Raw genomic sequence first — 18,083 nt, 5'->3', positions numbered from 1 at the left:
GTGCCAACACATGTGTTAGGCGCTGGGAGTTGGTGGAGCCAGGCCTCCGGGAGCTCAGGGGAGGGCTGCGGGCACAGGCAGGGCAGCCAGAGTCCATTCCCCTTTCTCTCCCCACATCACAAACTACAAGACCAGGAGTGTGTGGGAAACAAGAGCAAAGGATGATGAAAATAAGGAGCATGTTGTCAGAAACACAACCCTCCAGATAGAGCCACCCGCTTTAAATGTTTGCACCTATGAAACACTGGGGTTGTTCAGGTATGTCTGTGAGATACAGGAAGACCTTGGAGAGCTCCTGAAAAGCAAGAGAATGACTCTATTTTCTCTGTTACCTAAAAAGTCCACAACGCTCCGGTGGGTTCTTTTGTGTACATTGATTTAAGATGCTGATTTGTCCCTCAGTGAAAGAATTTCTAGACGGGATATCTGCTGCAAGACGAAGCCCAGAGAGATGGCAAATCTGAAACAACCAGACCACGCACTTGCTCTGCTGTTCCCCATCAATGCTTCAAGTTGGGTCCCATTAACTCGGATTTCTCAGCTGCCACTTTATTGGAGGTGCCAATTAAATAAATGGTCATTTCGTCCCCATGACAACAGTGGAATGGTGTAGCAAATTAAGAAATATGGTGGGAGGAAAGAGTAGGGAAGAGGGAACGGGAGAGGAGACAAGCCAGAATGGTCTCTACAGCAACGGGAAAGCAGACCCGTGATGATCCTGTGGAAGGTAAGGAAGCGGTGCTCTAGTTTCAAAAAGAAAACAAATCTGGAGGGCAGGACCGTAGAGGCGATGGCACGAACAGGCGGTCTGCTAACATGCTTTGCCTACCAGTAATTATGCTTTAGGAACTATGACAGGAAATATAAGAGGAAGGGAAGAAAGAAAATAATTCAATACCTGTAATCTATTCTAGAAACATACTCTATTCCCTATAACCAGGGGAGAGAAAAGGTCAACATGCATTAAAGTGGCAAGATGCAGAACACTCGAAGCCCATTATTGGCGATGTCATCACCGGGGAGTTTGTTGAAAATGCAGAAGCCCACCCCAGACCTGCCGAATCAGAACCTGCAGTTTACTAAGATCCCTGGGTGATTCAATCAAAGTCTGCTAAGCACTGATTTTCCAGGATGAGAGCTGCTCGCTAAATTCATCGCAAGGAGCACTGACATAACACTGAAACAAGCGATACTGATGGGAAGCCTTGAAGAAGCCCAGAATGCCCCCCTGCGGGGGCCTAGGGGTGAGGGTAGGGCAGTGTGAGTACCTGCTCAGGGGCAGGCAAAAAAGATGTTTTTACAGAACTTAAAAACAAGGAGACAACCCATTAAACGTCTTCTTCGGTACTGGCAATTCTAGCTGGAATCAGTAGGAAGATTCTCGGGGTGGGGGGAGAAGGGGACAAGGCCAATCACCCTTTTCTATTCGACAAGGCAGCGCATCCTGCAGTGCTGAGAAAGGGCAGCTGTGTCCCGCCTGCTAAGTACTTCTCTGCCGAGGGTGGCCACAGAGGTGCTGGCTTTCTTCCTCTCCATCTTCATCAGTTACATCTCTTTCATCACCACATGGCCTTTTAATTTTCCGATTCCAGAGAGACTCCATTTATAGACATCAAAGGTCAGCTACTCGTGCAAACAAACCTTTTCCCCTTAGGAAACTGCTCAGACAGTGCGCCAATTGCGCCCTGTGCTAGTCTGTTTCCACCTTGATGTGTGATGCACTGGGCAGAAGACCAGTCCCCGTGTGGTACCAGGGGAAGGCAGGCCATGGGTCTCACAGCCTCCCTCACCTCGTCTGCCTTCTTTGTGCAGAGGCAGGGAGGGGTGGACGGGGCCTGGACTCCGTCAGCTGGGGTGTCCTGGGCATGCTGTCTGCACCTTCTGAGTAGCTGATGACTCATCTGTGAACCAGGCATTTGCCATCACCCTCCCTCACAGGCTGTTTTTTATGAAGAGGAAGGGAGGTGACCAGTGCCAAGGGCTGGGCACTGCCGGGCAGGTGTGTAAATGGGCTCAGGCATGCAGCCTTGCCAGTCCTCAGGAAGGTCTGCTTATTCCCACCCAGGCCCCAGCCCCACCTGCGCTCAAGTTATCCTCTCTTCTGGCTCCTCCTCCCCAAGCCTTTCCAGATGTAGATCAACTCCCCCCCCCACCCTCCCTCCCTCACCGACCTCCCTTTCTCCAGATTTCTCTCCCACACCTGAACTATCTCCCGCAGGCAGGCTTTCTCAATCTATTGACATTTGGGCTGGATAATCCTTAGTTGTGGGGACTGTCCTGTGCATTGTAGGGTATCTGGCAGCATCCCTGACCTCCACCCACTGGATGCCAGTAGCATCTCCTTCTCCCTAGTCGTGACAACCCAAACTGTCTTCAGACATTGCCAAATGACGCCCGGGGGGTCAAGGGGTCAAGATCCCCCAGGTTGAGAACCACTGCCCCAGGGTCTGACCACAGACACCGCTGGAACGATATCAGGGTGGCCGAGTGACCTGGCTGCACTACTGACACACTGTGTGACCTCGAATGATTGTATCATCTTTCTGTGCCTGTTTCCTAACTTGCACAATAGTACCTACCCTACAAAAGGCTGCTGTAGGGTTCTGCGAGTGAACACACACATTCTCAGAATGGTCCAGGCGCACAGCACTCAGTCACTGTTATTATCAGTCCTTTCATTCCCTTCTCCCCATCGAGGCCAAGCTCCTTAGGGTGCGGATTGTGTCTGAGGCATCTCTGGCTCCCATGGCCCCTCGACAGTTCTCACACATGCATCGGTGTTTAATAAGTAACTTGCTCCCTGGTGTGAGAGGGCATCTGTGAACCTTGGCATGTGTGAGTGAGAAGCCAAACGTGGGTGGGTCCTTTCTCCCTACTCCTGGCCCTCCCTGGCTTCTGCACATTATCACACCATCAGATCAGCCTTCTCAGGCTGGCTCAGACCTGCCTCTCCCAACACAAAGCCAGTCCACCATCCATCAATTCCAGAAGAAACTCCCAAAGGCCACTTTCCTTTCTGCTATCCACCTGAGTCTAACTCCTCCTTCAAGGCCCACCTTAAAAATCAGGTAGGGCTTCCCTGGTGGCACAGTGGTTGAGAGTCCGCCTGCCGATGCAGGGGACACGGGTTCGTGCCCCGGTCTGGGAAGATCCCACATGCCGCGGAGCGGCTGGGCCCGTGAGCCATGGCCGCTGAGCCTGCGCGTCCGGAGACTGTGCTCCGCAACGGGAGAGGCCACAAGAGTGAGAGGCCCGCGTACCTCAAAAAAAAAAAAAAATCAGGTAAGATTTTCCGCTCCCCCACTCCAAATGCTCTTAGCATTTCACCTCTATGTTGCCATTAGGGCCCACTGAACCCTTTCAATTATAAATTATCCTCCATGTGCATACTGTCATTCTGGCTTTTTAAATTTTTATTTATTTTTTTCATTCTGGCTTCTTCACAGTTCAGCTCAGGCTAACAGAAGCCCAATTAAACATGTTTGAATGAATATACATGTTCAAACTAGGACCTTTAATCTTATCTTTAATGTATGTTAAGCAAGAGGTAGAATTTATTTATAACAAAAAGAAATGAGCCCAAAAAGGACTATTTCTTTCTGGGTGTGATTATCTTATGAGGATTTAGATTTGTTTCATTAAAAATAAACAGGCAGGGCTTCCCTGGTGGCGCAGTGGTTGGGAGTCCGCCTGCCAATGCGGGGGACAGGGGTTCGAGCCCTGGTCTGGGAGGATCCCACATGCCACGGAGCAACTCGGTCAGAGCGACACATCTACTGAGCCTGAACTCTAGAGCCCACAAGCCACAACTATTGAAGCCCGTGCACCTGGAGCCCGTGCTCTGCAGCGACAGAGGCCACTGCAATGAGAGGCCCTCATACCTCAACAAGGAGTGGCCCCCGCTCGCCGCAACTAGACAAAGCCCCCACGCAGCAGCGAAGACCCAACCCAGCCAAAAATATATAAATAAACTTAAAAAAAATAAACATGCAAAACAAAATGAAAATTTGACAACCTACAGAATGGGAGAAAATATTTGCAAACAATATGACTGACAAGGGCTTAATTTCCAAGCTCACACAGCTCAAAAACAAAAAAACCCAATCGAAAAATAGGCAGAAGACCTAAACAGACATTTCTCTAAAGAAGAAATACAGATGGCTAATAGGCACATGAAGAGATATTCAACATCACTAATTATTAGAGAAATGCAATCAAAACTACAATGAGGTACCACCTCATACCAGTCAGGTTGGCCATCATTAAAAATTCTACAAACCACAAATGCTGGAGAGGGTGTGGAGAAAAGGGAACACTCCTACACTGTTGGTCAGATAGCCACTGTGGAAGACAGTATGGAGGTTCCTCAGAAAACTAAAAATATATAGAATTACCGTATGATCCAGCAATCCTACGCCTGGGCATATATCCCAACAAAACTATAATTCAAAAAGATACATGCACCCCTATGTTCATAGAAGCACTATTCACTATAGCCAAGACATAGAAACAACCTAAGTGTCCATTGACAGATGAATGGATAAAGAAGATGTGGTACATATACACAATGGAATACTACTCAGCCATAAAAAAGAACAAAGTAATGCCATCTGCAGCAACACGGATGCAACTAGAGATTATCGTACTAAGTGAAGTAAGTCAGAAAGAGAAAGACAAATACAAAGGATATCACTTATATGTGGAATCTAAAATGTGACACAAATGAACCTATCTATGAAACATTAACAGAATCACAGACATAGAGAACAGACTGGTGGTTGCCAAGAGGGAGGGGGTTGGGGGAGGGATGGAGTGGGAGGTTGGGGTTAGCAGAGGTAAGCTTTTATATATGGGATGAATGAACAACAAGATTCTACTGTATAGTACAGAGAACTATATTCAATATCCTATGATAAACTATAATGGAAAAGGACGTATTAAAAAAAGAATGTATATATATGTATAACTGAATCACTTTGCTGTATAGCAGAAATTAACACAACATTATAAATCAACCATACTTCAATAAAAAATACTGATAAAAAAAACAGGAAAAAGAAAGAAAAAAAGATGAATTCCTATATAACATAAAAAACAAACAAAAAACGCAACGAGGTAGACCTGTCTGGCCTATACACTCACCTTGACCTCCCCTCCATCCCAGGGCCCTTGGCCAAGGATGTTCTTTTGTGATTTTCTTCTGCTTAGAATAACTATTCTATAAATTCACATTTATTCTCTCTCTCTCTTTCTCACAGACACACACATACAGAGCTATATTCTAGTTAACAGTCTTTCAGGAAACCCCAAGGAACCAAAGAAAGTCATAGGATCCTAGTCTGCCTGTACCACACTGCTTGGTACAGAGCTGGCAGGGTCTACAGATACTGTAGTGAAGGAAAAATATACTTGTTCCTACTTCCCATGCAATCAGTGAGTTCCAATGCACTCAAGAGACTACACATGGATACTTCATTTCTAAGAAAATCTAATTTCTTGCCCTCAAATACTCATATTCAATTTTCCTTTAAGTAGCTCTTCTCAGCCTCACACAACAGTATCAATTCAGGCTGAACAAGAAGTAATTATGTTCAGGTTTTAGAAGGCGTATACAGACTGTACCAGTTTCCTTCCTTCTACGTGGCATGTGTGGATCATGTTACGCAGGCTCTGGGGAGGATGCACTCACCTGGATCACAGTAAAGGAAAGTGCCCTGGGATCTGAAGCATTTCCATGATTTGTAACAGGGATGGCAAGTCATCTCAAGAACACCCAGCTGACTGTAAGTGATTGTCTTGATTACTGAGCTGAGGAAAATTCTGTTGAGGCTGAGTGGGGACTTAATGGGACAGAATGCTGTGATTGATTAGTGATGTCTGTGAGGGCATGGTGTTAGGGAGTGATGCTATGTGAGCCAGATACACCATCCCTGAAAAAACAATTTCAGGGAGGAATTGGTAAATAGCAACTTGATGGTAAACAACCCAAGTGCAAGTCCATGCCTTTTGTATTTGTGTCCTTCTCAGTGCCTGACACTTAGAATACGCTCAAATGTTGATGACTTCATATCACTTCAGGTCTACAAGAGAGGTTGATTTTTCCCATCTCCAGTTACCTTAATAATGCTCTGGCAGGTCGACAGAGGCAGGCCCACCAGGCTGGTGCCATTTATGGACATGATCTGGTCCCCAATATTCAGCTTCCCCGATTTCTCCGCTGGGCCTCCGTGCATCATGTTGGCTATGATCACGGTTGGCAAGATGGATCCCCAGCCAGACTCCACAATCACCACACCTAGGATTTCCCCTTTCTGCTTCTCTATGAAGACCTGAAAGGAGGAAAACATGTAGAAAGCCTGAATCAGCAACCATCCAGGGTAGCAACAGAAATCAAAGCATTTTCCCTATTCCTGTCTTGACTAAACATGACAGACATTTCCCTGATGACTCCAACCCAAATGCGTCCTGTCCTCTCTATATTCCATGGCATATATTACCTTGTTTGGAGATAAGATCTTTTCACAGGCAGTCAAGCTAAAATAAAATAATTAGGGTGGGTCCTAGTTCAATATGATTGGTATCTTTACAAAAGGGGGAAATTTGGACACAGAGACATGCACAGAGTGAAGACACAGGGAGAAGATGACCATCTACAAGCAAATGAGCGGCCTGGAATGGATCTTCCCCCTCAGAAGGAACCAACCCTGCGGACACCTTGATCCCGGGCTTCCAGCCTCTAGAACTGTGACACAATACATTTCTGTTGTTGAAGCGCCCCCGTCTGGGGAACTTTGTTACGGCAGCCCAAGCACACTAACACACCTCCGTCTGACCTTGGTGTCAATAATTGATTAGTACAGCCTACAAAGGCCTGCCAGCTCTTTTGGCTCTAGGTGAGACAAGGTCCGTCCTGCGATGTGTGAGCTGGAGCTTCCCTTTGGATCAGGATGATGCTCGTCTCCAGCAAGGCCACATTCCTCCCTGGCATCCCCAACACCCTGCCGCCCACACTCACTTTTTCCTGGGTGCACCCTTCCCCCAAATCCCATGTACAAGAATTCCCATCTCAGGCTCTGCTTCCAGGGAGCCTAGGACACTTAACATTCATTAGTGGATAGAAGGATCACTTTCTCACACCTAGTGGATAAAGTCCAGGCCCCCCACCACAGCTGGACTCTCAAGCCCTCCAGTTCTGACCAAAGCCTCTACTGGCCTCTTCACATCCTCTCCTATGCACAACCCCTGCTGCAGCCTGGCTGCCTCATTCGTGGCTCCCCAGACAATTCCTGAGCTTTCGGACCCTCATGCTTCTGTTACTTCGGCTCAGCCCTCTGCACTCCTCTACACTTTCCAAAGAATACTCAGACCTCAGACCAGATCAGATGGCCCCGTTTTCCTCCAGACACTCCTGCAGAGCTCGGTCCCTGGGGGAGCACGGCACTTATCATCTGAGACCTGAGAGCCGAGATCGGCTCCAATCCGCCAAGTACAGCTGTCTCTGACGAGTGCCTGTACCAGCACCATCATCTAAAATCTTCTGTGCCCTTTCCTAGACTGTGGGCTTGGTAAAGGGCAGGGTCCAGGTCCCGTCTGCCTCTGGAACCCACCCCAAAGTCAGCTCTGGATTGCAGGAAGCAGACGACGCCCTGTCTCACTGGCCACGGCCCTCGGCTGCAGTCTTTATCGGGCCTCATGTGAGGTGAGACAGAGATGGGCCTGAGCTCACTCTTCAGCCCAGCCACTCTGCCTTCACTTCTATCGCGGGTGGGCCCGGCTGGCCCAGCTCAGAGAACAGCTTCTGGAAAGTACCTACATCTTTGCAGTTTTCCGACTTGGAGAAGTGGATCAGGTCATCGTTGTACATGTCCTGGGTGTTGAGCAGGTCACTGTATTCCTTCTGGCTGAGATCTTCGGGGTTAATCCCGTTGGCCCTGAGGAACTCCTGGTATGCCACGCTGAATGCCTGCCCGATGGACTGTGCAATCAGCTGAGCCTGGAGAGGAGCCGGAAAGGGGAGACGGGGTCAACAGGGCAGCACTGCTGGTGGGCGACCTGGGTCCCTCAGGACTACAGAGCCCTAGGCAGCAGCTAGCCCAGTGGGTCACCATGGGGCAGCAGTGCCTGCTAGAGGTCATTTTCAAAATTAGTGGGGACAATTTTGTCTATGACAATGGTCCTGATGGAGCTCCTGGCATTTGATGGACAGGAGTCAGAGATGCTGGACCTACTGCCGTGCAAAGGACAGTCCTACACGGGACGAGCTGTTTTACATCCTGCACAACTTTCAAATATCCCACTGGACCTTCATGTACATATAACAACTGTGTCTAAAGGCTGGGACTCAACTCTAATTTATATAAAAACACAGGACTTTAGTTGCACGCTCTAATACATACTGAACAGTCCCAGAATACAACTATTCCGTAAATTGAGAGAAGACGGTATTTTGTTTTGTCCAACACTTTACCACGAGTAAGCTGCATGACTTTGGAAAATCATCAGCATCAATGCTATTCGTGGGATGTGGGTTGCCAGTAAATCACATTCCCATCAGCCTGCACACTGGCCGTAGAGCATGGTGGTTCTGCATGTGTGTGTGAGTGTGTGTCTATCAACCTATTTTATTTTATTTAGCTTGCTTTCCTTTTATTTCTCCTTTGTGTTATATTTATGGCAATACTTTGGTTATTTTGTGAAAATTTTTTCAAAAAGGGAGGTTATATTATCTATGAATTTCATTTCATTCATATTATCTACGGATGGGACATCACAAATTATTATGCATTTTCCAGGTGAGGAGATTGCGGCCAGAGACGTGAAGGAACCTGTTCAAGGAAGGTCACACCGCTCACAGGACAGGAACTCTGCTTCTGTTGTTCTTTCTCCTGCACTGGGCTTTGATAACCTTTCCCTGCATTAATCAACCAACATTACAACCTGGGAGAGACACCAGCAACTGAGCCTGTGCTGTGTTAAATGCTGCAGAAGCACCGTCACATAAATCCTCACAGCAAGTCTAAGATTAAGTATGACTGGTCCATAAGCCCTCATCCTAAGCTCTGAAGGCAGTGTCTCAGAATTCAGAAATGTTCACATTTTAGAAAGGTAACAGGGTGCATTTATCATACATTGTGTAAAAACCCCATTAGAGCCTGGAGAAGTGCCTAAACACAGTAACGTTCCTGCAACAAATGTGTAAGATTCATGGTAAGCTGGACAAATCCTATAAAGTGTCTCATGGCAGCTCAAAGCAGGTTTATCAACCAATTGAGTACAAAAATCCCTTGTTTCTCAGAGCTCTGAGACTTCGGATCTGTTTTCTTTGCTCCCATTGGGCAGATCAGGAAAACGAGGTTGAGAGCTTAAGCTGGGGTGGGGATGGGGGCTGAGAATCCTGGCAGCCTGATTCCGGAGCCCACCTCCTGCCCACCACTGGGACTGCTGCTCTAATAGTAGTGGGTAGAAAGCCCGCAAAACAACAAAAAGCTCTAGGGCAATGTTTCAAACACACACAACTCTAATCTGCACTCCTCCTTTCCCTACCTTTGATAATTTTTGCTGAAAGCAGCTAATTAACTGTGTTATCAGAAATTTCTGTGTGGCTGGCAGTGGGGAAAGAAATGCTCAACTTTTCTCACTCTGAGGATCTGGTGACGTCACATGCCACAAGTCACATCAAGGACCACCATGCTGCCTCCTGCCGAGGCCTCACCGAGGGCATCAGAGGCTCGTGTGAACAGACGAACTAAAAAAAGTGTGTCTGAGAACACGGCCAGCGGTCCTCCCGACCGTCACGTGTGGATGCACCGGGCAAACACACACAGGCTACTTATATCTCTGCCGTGTCCACCTGAGCCGCACGGCAGCCCATTCTACAGAAGCTCAGCAGCTGCACAGCCTGAGCTTCTGCAGAACGGGAGACGGGATCCACAAACAGTCCTCCCAGTTCTGCAGGCCATGCTCTCCCCCTTCTGTCCTGGGCTTTGGAAGCAAAGCAGTAAGATTCCCAGGTCCACTCTTGCTTCCTCATTCTTCCCCTTCATCATCTTCCCCTACAGACCCAAAGGAGCCCCAAGGGAAAGAAAGCCCTCCTTAGGAGCACCAAGCCAGAGGGAGGTGGCAGAGGGTCGTACCGGGACCCTCACGTCTGGTGAGCAGAGCTAACGCCACCTTTTCACGGGCCTGCAGAACACATGAAACTTAAGATTCTAAATGTAACTCCTTTGGAACTTTCCGAGAACCTTCTAAACTCATTTTCTCCCAGTTTGCAGGTTTGGCCTCAGTTTTAAAGGAAAAGCAGGGAGAATGGCCAGGACAGGTGCTTCAAGCTCTCTGCCTTCTCAGTGACCGTGTCCCTGGGACTGCTTTCTAGAGAACCAGACAAGTAAAAGATGGTACAAAAGTGTAAGCGTCTCCTCCTGTCTGTGGCTACAGCCATGTCAGCTCTGTTTCCCTGGAGAAAAGCAGCTCGCCTCAGACTCCTAACTTCTCAGAGGAAGGCCATTTAAAGCAGCTGCATGAACACTCTTCTGGAGAAAAATGGCCCCTTTTAAGGAGCCAAGGCTACTGTAGGCAATTTTCTTTACGTATATAAGGGTTCCCTGCTCAATATGAGAAACACAGCTTATTCCACTGTGGCAGGAGGAAAAGTTAGACCAGTCAACGGCACCAACACGGCCCTCTCGGGGAGGCTCTGTAGTTCAAAACCATCGTGGGGGGAATTCCCTCGTGGTTCCGTGGTTAGGACTCTGTGCTTTCACTGCCGAGGGCCCAGGTTCAATCCCTGGTTGGGGAACTAAGATCCCGCAAACCTCATGGCTTGGCCAGAAAAAAAAAAAAAAAAAAAAAAAAGCAAGGCCCAGAGCGAGTTTCCAAGGCCTGTTGAGCTTTGGGGGAAGCACGATGCTAACACAGCTTGAAGCCTGGTGTTCTCGCCGGCAGTTCTAGGGACAACTGGGTGAGAAGGCTGAATGGAAGAATGGGCCCCACCTCTGTTGTACGCTGACTTCCTCTGCTGACCTTATCACCTGGAGAGATGGGCGTTAGGGATCACTAGCTTTGTGACTGGAGGAGCAGCTGGTTTTGCTAAGGAGTGGGTGGCTGGTGCTCTTGCCATTTGATGGGAAGGGTCAGGGATGCTAACTTTCCTGTTAGGAAAGGGCAGTCCTGCACATTCAAGAACTGTCCTCCCCAAATGCCCTAGTGGCCAGGTGAGACCTGTTCGGGCCCCTGTGGGTCTGGCTGAATTCTTCCCACCCTTCTGTCCTCTCTAGTGGCTTGTCTCCTTGCCTTTCCTCAACCTCTATCAGCAGGCCCCTGTCTCAGGGCCTTTGCACCTGCTCTTTCCTCACTCTCAACTCTACTCAGGTCTCTGCTCAAATGTCACCTCAGAAAGGACTTTGTTCATCACTCTACCTGAAATAGCCCCTGGCCCCTCTATCCCTTGACCTAGTTTTTCCTTATCAAACCTTCCACTACCTAACTTTGTATTAAGTATATTTATCTATCTATTTTCTGTCTCTCTACAAGCTTTACAATGAGTGTCTTGTCTATTTTACTCAGCCTTATATCCCTAGCACTAGAACAGTGCTTGACACATAATAAGTGCTCAATAAGTATCTGTCTTACATATGATTAAGGTTCTGAGAACTAGAGGGAACCTGGCCATCCAAGGGCAGCCCAGATCACATGGAAGGGAGGCCGCCCTTACGTCCTCAGATTCAAAGACGTGGCAGATCATCTTGTACTGCCTTTTTCCATCCTGGGATGGGTGGGAGGCTTCCACGTTCTCCTGGGAGTTGGAGCGGGGCATCCGCCTGCGGGCCATCAGCACAACGATGTTCCCGATGTCTGCAATGTAGGAAATGGTCCTCAGAGGGTGGTCCATCATCGTCTCCTGGAAGGCAGCAGGGAGAGGATGGTATGTCCAGTGCGGCATCGAATGACCCATGAGACAGCCTGCCACCCCACAGCCCAGCCAAGTGCGGTCCACACGTGGGAGCTCGCTGCAAACACCCTGTTGGCAGACTTACACGCGCCCACCCAGGCCTGGGAGCAATTCCCTTGGCTTGTGATAACCCAGAGCAGGAAGTGGTCTGTAGTATGTGAAAAGGAATTTCAGTCATTTTACAACCAGTAGAATCTCTGGTGGGGAAGTTAAAAAATAAAAAATCTGCATGTGATGACTGGATGATTGTAGTGTGTGTGTGTGTGTGTGTGTGTGTGTGTGTGTGTGTGTGTGTGTGTGTGTGTGTGTGTGTGTGTGTGTGTGTGTGTGTGTGTGTGTGTGTGTGTGTGTGTGTGTGATTTTAAACAAAATTTCTTAAAAGGCTAGTTTGTTCATGAATCTTCTGATAAAAACTTATGAGAATTATTAGCCAACAATATCCAAGGCTTATTTTTTCCTTTGATCTTGAATAGCCCCAATCCTCCCTACCAAGTCCCCTCCCATCCCCCAGCCCGGCAGCAGGCACTGCATACACCACCTTCTAGCTTGTGTGGAAGCCAGCATCTGGGGACAGCTGCTCTACAGACAAGCGCACAGTCTCCTAGTTGTCATGCTAAGCTTCACCCCCGAGGAAGGTGGGAGCCAGCTAATACCTGCGTGTCAGCGTTCAATACTTTGATTCTCTGGGTAGAAATGAAGAGATCCACTTCGGTCATTGGCTGAGATTCACCTTCAGGGGCCTGAGAAGGAAAACGCACCGAGAGAAAGCTCAATACGTTACTCTGACCCAGGTGCGTGCAAGCAAGGTTAGCTCATACACAGAGGCATTGAGACACAGTCACCAGAACAGCGATGCAGACTTCAGAACTAGACCGCCAAAGCTGAAGGGACCACACAGAGGATGACACACGGGGACGGGAGTGAGCATCTCCAGGTTATAGGGGGAAATGCGGACCCTTCCTTGCTTCTTCCGCCATGGAAGCAGTAACTGTAGTAGATCTGGCTCCATGAACAATGATCGTGAATGGCACTGTCTGCAAGGGTTTCAGAGCCCAACAGATTGAAGGAACAAAGGGCAACTGACTCATACCCCCAGGACCTTGGAGAAGTCAGAGTTTGCTCCTGGGGGACAATGCTTACAGCAGGTGCAAACAAGGCAGCTGTGGTAAGAGGGTCTTCATGTTCCCACACACCACACACCACAGAAGCAGTACCTACTCCTGAAGCTACCCCAGTAAGAGTGAGCCCCAATGCCTCAGTGTCCCATGGGTAGCTCATAAGCACCTAGAAGCTTCACAACCAAAAAAGCACATTAGTCTGATTCACTCAGGGCTTGACTCTGCACACGTGTGGTTATTAGCGAGTTTTCTTTTTTGCATCCAGCAATCTGACAGATCCACAAATCAAACATGACTAGAATTGAGCAGACCCAGGTCCCTGCCACGTGAATGCTCCTGAATGGTGGGCACTTGCACACTACTGCAGGATCCCTTCAGCATCCCCAATCTGCTCCCTGTCATTCCTCTGGAGTGAGATGACTAATGAGCAACAGAAAACAGCCACTTTGGGCAACTGAGTTTTGAGAAACGTTGGCTTATGGGGCGGTTCAAAAAGAAATCTGAACAAAAACTTGCTGGATGCAGAAAACAAAAACACGAAATAAGAAAAAAGGCAAAACGTAAGTAAATGGGAAAAAAAAAAAACAGGCATAACACCAAGCTGATGAAGTTGTTTGTACTGCACCTTCTTCCTGCTTTTGGCTAATTTCTGGGCCATCTGCTTAGCATGGAACAAACAGAGACAGGAGAACAGTTAGAAAAGAATTTGCAGAGACTCAGTTGAAAAGGGAATCAACAAACTAATACTGACAGTGGTATAAAGCATTTCTGTGGGAGGAGGACTGGCTTAAAAAAATCCCACTCTATAATCGATTTCCTAGATCAGAATTTAGTAGCTGCCAGGAGTAGTAGTAGGAAGGACACGTATTGAGGTGCTTCTTACACTTCACTGCAATTGATGTTTTCAAAGAACCAACTTTTGATTCTGTTGATTTCCTTTACTGTATGCCTGTGTTCTATTTCGCTGATTTCAGCCTGTACCTTTATTCCTTCTTTTTTCTTTGGCTTCAGTTTGCCAATTTTTTTTCTAGCTTAAGATGAAAACTTAACGTATGGATTTTCAAACTTTTTTCTTTCCTGATTTTATATAAAACTATGAGCCTCCTCTAATCTCTGCTTTAGCAGTATCCCACAAATTTTGATGTTGCAATTTAATTATTTCATTCAAAACACTTTCTAATTTCCACTGTGATTTCTTCTTTGAACATTATTTAGAACTGTGTTCTTCTTAATTTTAATATACTTGAAGATTTCCTAGTTATCTTTTTGTTACTGATTTCTGAATTGTTCTCCCTCTTTCTCTCTAGTAATACTTCTTGCCTTAAATTTGTGTAACATTAATAGAGCCTATACCTAACTAGAAATGGATGTAATATTTATTCAAGAGAGAATAGTTGATAAAAATAGAAACTCTGAGGCCAGACTGTCTAAAACTGAATTCTGGCTCTGCTACCTACTAGTTGTGTGACTCGGAACAAGCCACTTCATGGCTCTGTGCTGCAGTTTCCTCAACTGTAAAATGAGGGTAAAAACAGTATCGACTTCATAGGGCTGTTTTGAGGATAAAATGAATACAGTTGACTCTTGAACAATGTGTGCGTTAGGGGTGCCAAAACCACCGCAGGGTCAAAAATCTGCATATAACTTACAGTCAGTTGGCCCTCTGTATATGCAGTTCGGTTCCTCTGTATCTACAGTTCCACATCCTCGGATTCAACCCATCACAGATTCAACCAGTCTTGGAACATACAGTACTGCAGTATTTACTACTGAAAAAAACCCACATGTAAGGGGACCTGTGCTGTTCAAGGGTCAACTGTATATACAATGCTCTCAGAACAGTTCCTGGTGCATTATAAGCACTCTATTTGTGTTTGCTCTTATATGATCATGACGTTAGATGATTATAATCTGCCTATGTCAGGGTGCAACCTCTTGGCTTTGGTAGGGCTTGGTACATATACACAGATCTTACTCAAATGATGGTGAGTCAATGGCCAAACCATGTAACTGCTGTGGGGATGGGGGTGGGGTACAGGGAGAGCTGCTCCCTCACATCCTTGGTACTCACCTGGTGGGAAAGCTCTTGCTCTCAGCAGCGTGTCACTATTTCATTAGTGACTACATGTGTTGTCTGTACTGCCTAAACTCGATGAGTCAGCTATCCAAACACCAAATGGCTAATCTTGGTGCACCAGGAAACTAGGGCAGCCCCACTCCCACAGAGCCCCCCCACAGCTTGTACTGCTGGTCATGAGTTCGAGGTGAACAGCCTACTCTGGAAAAGTCTGAAGGCAGCAACTGCAAGCATCATCCTAACCACTGTGCATGACGGTGGAAATACCCGCACATCTGAGGAGTGGCCCTGTGCTGATGCTGTGCCACAGAGATTACTGGGTGGAATCTCAGCGTTCTGCCACGGATGCTCTGATCTGCACCAGTTATAATCCTCAAGATAAACAACTGCTGTGAGATCCTAACATCTGTTTGTCTTCTACTACCTCCCCTGAATGCTATGGCAGTAATATATAAATTTCCATGATTTTTGATACCAAAACTTAATAGCTATTGGTCAAAATTCTTCACTCTCAGGAAGAGTGATCTGAAAGGGCCCTTTTCAAAGGAAAGTAAGTCTGCCACCCATGGAATGCCCACATTCTGTTTTTTACTGGAATGGGTGATGAGGAAGAGAATCCAAAGGCAAACTGAGTTTCATGAAAGGCATTCTGAGACAATTTTTATGAAGCTAAAAATATTTTATGCACTTAGAGTGACACCACCTTTAAATCGCTTATGATATTCAAGTGCCCTGAAACAAAGTAAAAATTTAGACATAACATTGGAAATGGTGATGGGGTTGGGGTCAGAATGAGAAGCTGGAACAGCAGAGAAAGGTCTAAGAGAGCCTTAAGGCCAGGATGCATCTTGAAGCAGGGAGTGACAACATCCATTTAAATCCTCGTGTTTCATGAGACTGATTATGGCTTACCACCAGCAGGCTGTGGTGCACAGGACATACTGCAGCACCGTCCATCCTATCACTCGATCTGCAATGTGTACTGGGTATCTGCTGTTCTTAAGACCCTTCAAGTTTAGTTATGCCGGGGATCCTCCTGGCTATTCTAGCTTTTCTTTCCCCAGCTGACATTTACTGAGCACTTGGTATATGCCAGTATCCTTCTAAGCATTTCATGTGTACCAATGTAAAAGCTTACAACAACCCTGTGAGGTAGGCGCTACATTATCCTCATCTTTCAGGAGAGGGAACTGAGGCACAGAGAGGCTAATTAACTTGCCCGAGGTCACACAGCTATTAAGTGGCAGAAGAGATATTCAAACCCTGGAAACCTCACTCTATATTCCAAATTGCTACTGTGCCATCTGGACAAGTTTCTCATCTATAAACTTCTAAGGCTGTCTGTAAAATGGGGGTAATGATACCTACCTCACAGGATTCCCCACCCCCTCCATTTGGAGGAGTAAATGAGATCGTGTACGTGAAGGGTCTGCTACCAGTGTCAATATCGTCTTTATCAACCACAGACTTCAAGTCAGATGGGAAATCAGATGGCTTAGACAATGCTACACTGATAGAAATTTTCATTCTACAATTAAATCATAATTTTTAACGCTTAAGGAAAATCTCTCTATAAAAGAATGGGAAAATCTGATCTTTTGGGGCAGGCTAGTAAAGACAGAATAATATTTGATAATGCATGCTTCTTACAAAAATGCATGGACCAAAAAATATCAAAACGCCATTTGTGAGCTTCACAAATGGAGAAAGAAAATGGAGACAAACACCACACTCTGCATGGACATGAAGCAGTTTCTACGGCTCAGGCAGAATTTAGCACATCACCCCGTCTTCCCGCTGAGGAGCAGAGAATGAAGTGGGAATGAGGGTGGAACAAAGCACGGAGATGTAGTGAGAGGAAGGGAGGTGAGTGAGCTAGCTGCACTGGCTTCCCGTTTGGTTCTCTAGGTAGGGTTAAGGCAGGATTTCCACCCTGGGCTGGGGTGGGGGGCTGTCTCTGCATAGTGCACTTTTTTTTTTTTTCCGGTATGCGGGCCTCTCACTGTTGTGGCCTCTCCCGTTGCGGAGCACAGGCTCCGGACGCGCAGGCTCAGCGGCCATGGCTCACGGGCTCAGCCGCTCCGCGGCGTGTGGGATCTTCCCAGACCGGGGCACGAACCCGTGTCCCCTGCATCGGCAGGCGGACTCTCAACCACTGCGCCACCAGGGAAGCCCCATAGTGCACTTTTGATACTGATAGCATGTAGGGCAAAGCTCTCTCCAGAATATTTCCCTAAAACATGTTTAAAAGAATCCTCGCAACAAGACGTAACAGGTACCACCACAGCGATAATGTATTCTGCGTTCAAGTAATTGTGGAAGCTTCTGGTTAAACAAACTGAATTAAATTTCCTCAGTACAGGTCTTCTCAGAGCCTTTACTAGGAAAACACATGTGGCAAATACCCAAAAAGATCCGTTTGGCAGCGTTTCTTGCGCTTATTTGCCAATGGAACCCCATCAGCGAGAAGCACTCGGCTTGCCCGGAACGTGCAGAGCACAGCTGGAGAACAGAGGCTCCTTCAGGCTGGATGACCCACCCGTCTCTCAGGCAGTGACTCCCAAACTATAGCATACATCACAGTCTCCTGGAGGGCTTATGAAAAAAGATTCCTGGTCTCTACCCCCATGAGTTTCTGACTGGGGTGGGGCCTGAGAATCTGCATTTCTAACAAATTCCCAGGTCCCACTTTGAGGACCATTGCTCTAATGCATTTCTAAATCATATGGGAAGCTTCCTGGAAGGATATTACTACTTCTCAAAAATTAGGAACAAAGGCAGAAAGAATATATTAGGGAGGGTGCAAAGATGAAAAAAAAAACTTAAAAAAAATGGCAGATGTCCTGTAATTCCGCTATTGCATTCAGATGCACCTTATTTCTTACATTTTGGTGGATGGAAATGTCTTTTAATTTCAGATTCCTCAGCCTGCCTTGTATTA

The 18,083-nt window shown here is 47.0% G+C and overlaps 1 protein-coding gene across 1 annotated transcript in view; it reads right to left on the bottom strand.

The window, feature by feature from the left end:
• The window catches only part of APBA1 (amyloid beta precursor protein binding family A member 1), a gene marked incomplete at its 5' end in the record, with an annotated part of 77,969 nt that overhangs the window by 7,009 nt on the left and 52,877 nt on the right, over positions 1–18,083 (bottom strand). The window contains 5 exons of the mRNA XM_082656345.1: positions 6,117–6,329; positions 7,814–7,993; positions 11,711–11,896; positions 12,601–12,687; positions 13,691–13,723. Coding sequence (XP_082512471.1) covers positions 6,117–6,329; positions 7,814–7,993; positions 11,711–11,896; positions 12,601–12,687; positions 13,691–13,723 — 699 coding nt within the window. The remainder of the gene's footprint in view (positions 1–6,116; positions 6,330–7,813; positions 7,994–11,710; positions 11,897–12,600; positions 12,688–13,690; positions 13,724–18,083) is intronic.

Source organism: Grampus griseus (genome assembly GCF_964374135.1).
Source record: "Grampus griseus genome assembly, chromosome: 6".
Taxonomy (NCBI): domain Eukaryota; kingdom Metazoa; phylum Chordata; class Mammalia; order Artiodactyla; family Delphinidae; genus Grampus; species Grampus griseus.
Note: the sequence above shows the minus strand (reverse complement) of the source record. Positions and strands in the feature narration are given on the sequence as shown.